Source organism: Penaeus monodon, chromosome 25 (genome assembly GCF_015228065.2).
Source record: "Penaeus monodon isolate SGIC_2016 chromosome 25, NSTDA_Pmon_1, whole genome shotgun sequence".
NCBI lineage: Eukaryota > Metazoa > Arthropoda > Malacostraca > Decapoda > Penaeidae > Penaeus > Penaeus monodon.
Genome location: NC_051410.1, coordinates 36,000,788 through 36,001,689, shown reverse-complemented (window position 1 = coordinate 36,001,689; position 902 = coordinate 36,000,788). Strand labels below are relative to the sequence as shown.

General features: G+C 30.9%; 1 protein-coding gene across 1 annotated transcript in view; it reads right to left on the bottom strand.

Annotated features, from left to right (window-relative positions):
* LOC119589380 (cubilin-like) overlaps positions 1 to 902 on the bottom strand; it is a 70,980-nt gene that overhangs the window by 66,409 nt on the left and 3,669 nt on the right. Inside the window, exon 7 of the mRNA XM_037937998.1 lies at positions 343 to 437. Within this exon, the coding sequence (XP_037793926.1) occupies positions 343 to 437 (95 nt within the window). The remainder of the gene's footprint in view (positions 1 to 342; positions 438 to 902) is intronic.

The following is a 902-nucleotide window of genomic DNA, read 5'->3' as shown; positions in this document are numbered from 1 at the left end:
ACCTATGGGATAACAAAACGGAGTCTTGTCTTGGATAAATCTCCGGAAAAAATCTTGGGTCGAGAAAATGCTGTCAATCCGACAAGAGAATTCGGGGTTTGGTGTCCAAAAAAAAAAAAAAGCATGTCTTTGCTTGAGCTGTAATATGTATAGTTTTTGAAACGACAGATTGTTGTTATAACGTCATATATTTTGGCACAGATGAATTCATAGAAAACGAACTTAAGAATCTGAAAAAAAAACATCAAAAACGGTATAAATGATATATGATTTTTCTGATCTACTTATCCACACATATCTGCAGCATATAACACGCCTAAAAAAAAGGAAAAAGAAACTCACCACTGTATTATGGCATATACTGTAAGGAGAGCAACCGCCATTGTTAACAAGACATTCGTCTACGTCTTGGCAATGGAATCCATCGCCGGTGTAACCTTTGGGAAAACGAAAAACGTGTCATAAACATGATATAAACGTGTTTTAAACATGTTCTGGGTTCATAAGATTTGATTCATGTTTTAAACATGTTCTGGGTTCAAAAGATTTGATTCATGAAGCTCGGTTGGTTTTTAAATGATCTTATCTTTCGTATAATTTTGTTCTGTTCATTGTGTTATTTTGTAAATGTCAGTTTTCTGTGTAATTCCTTATTGTATATTGCCTTATCCATTTACTGCTTTTATCTTTTATTCTTTTTATTTTCTTATTTCATTTTTTTTCTATTCGTATACTTATATTTTCTTATTTCTTTATATTTCTTTATATTTTCTTATTTCTTCTTATTTCAACAAAGCTCTCATTTAGTTGCAAGAAATACAATTATACAGTTCATTAAATTAGACAAATCCTCTAGCTTCTAAAATAGAGGAGCAGAGTCATAGGAATTATTCCATAAGATT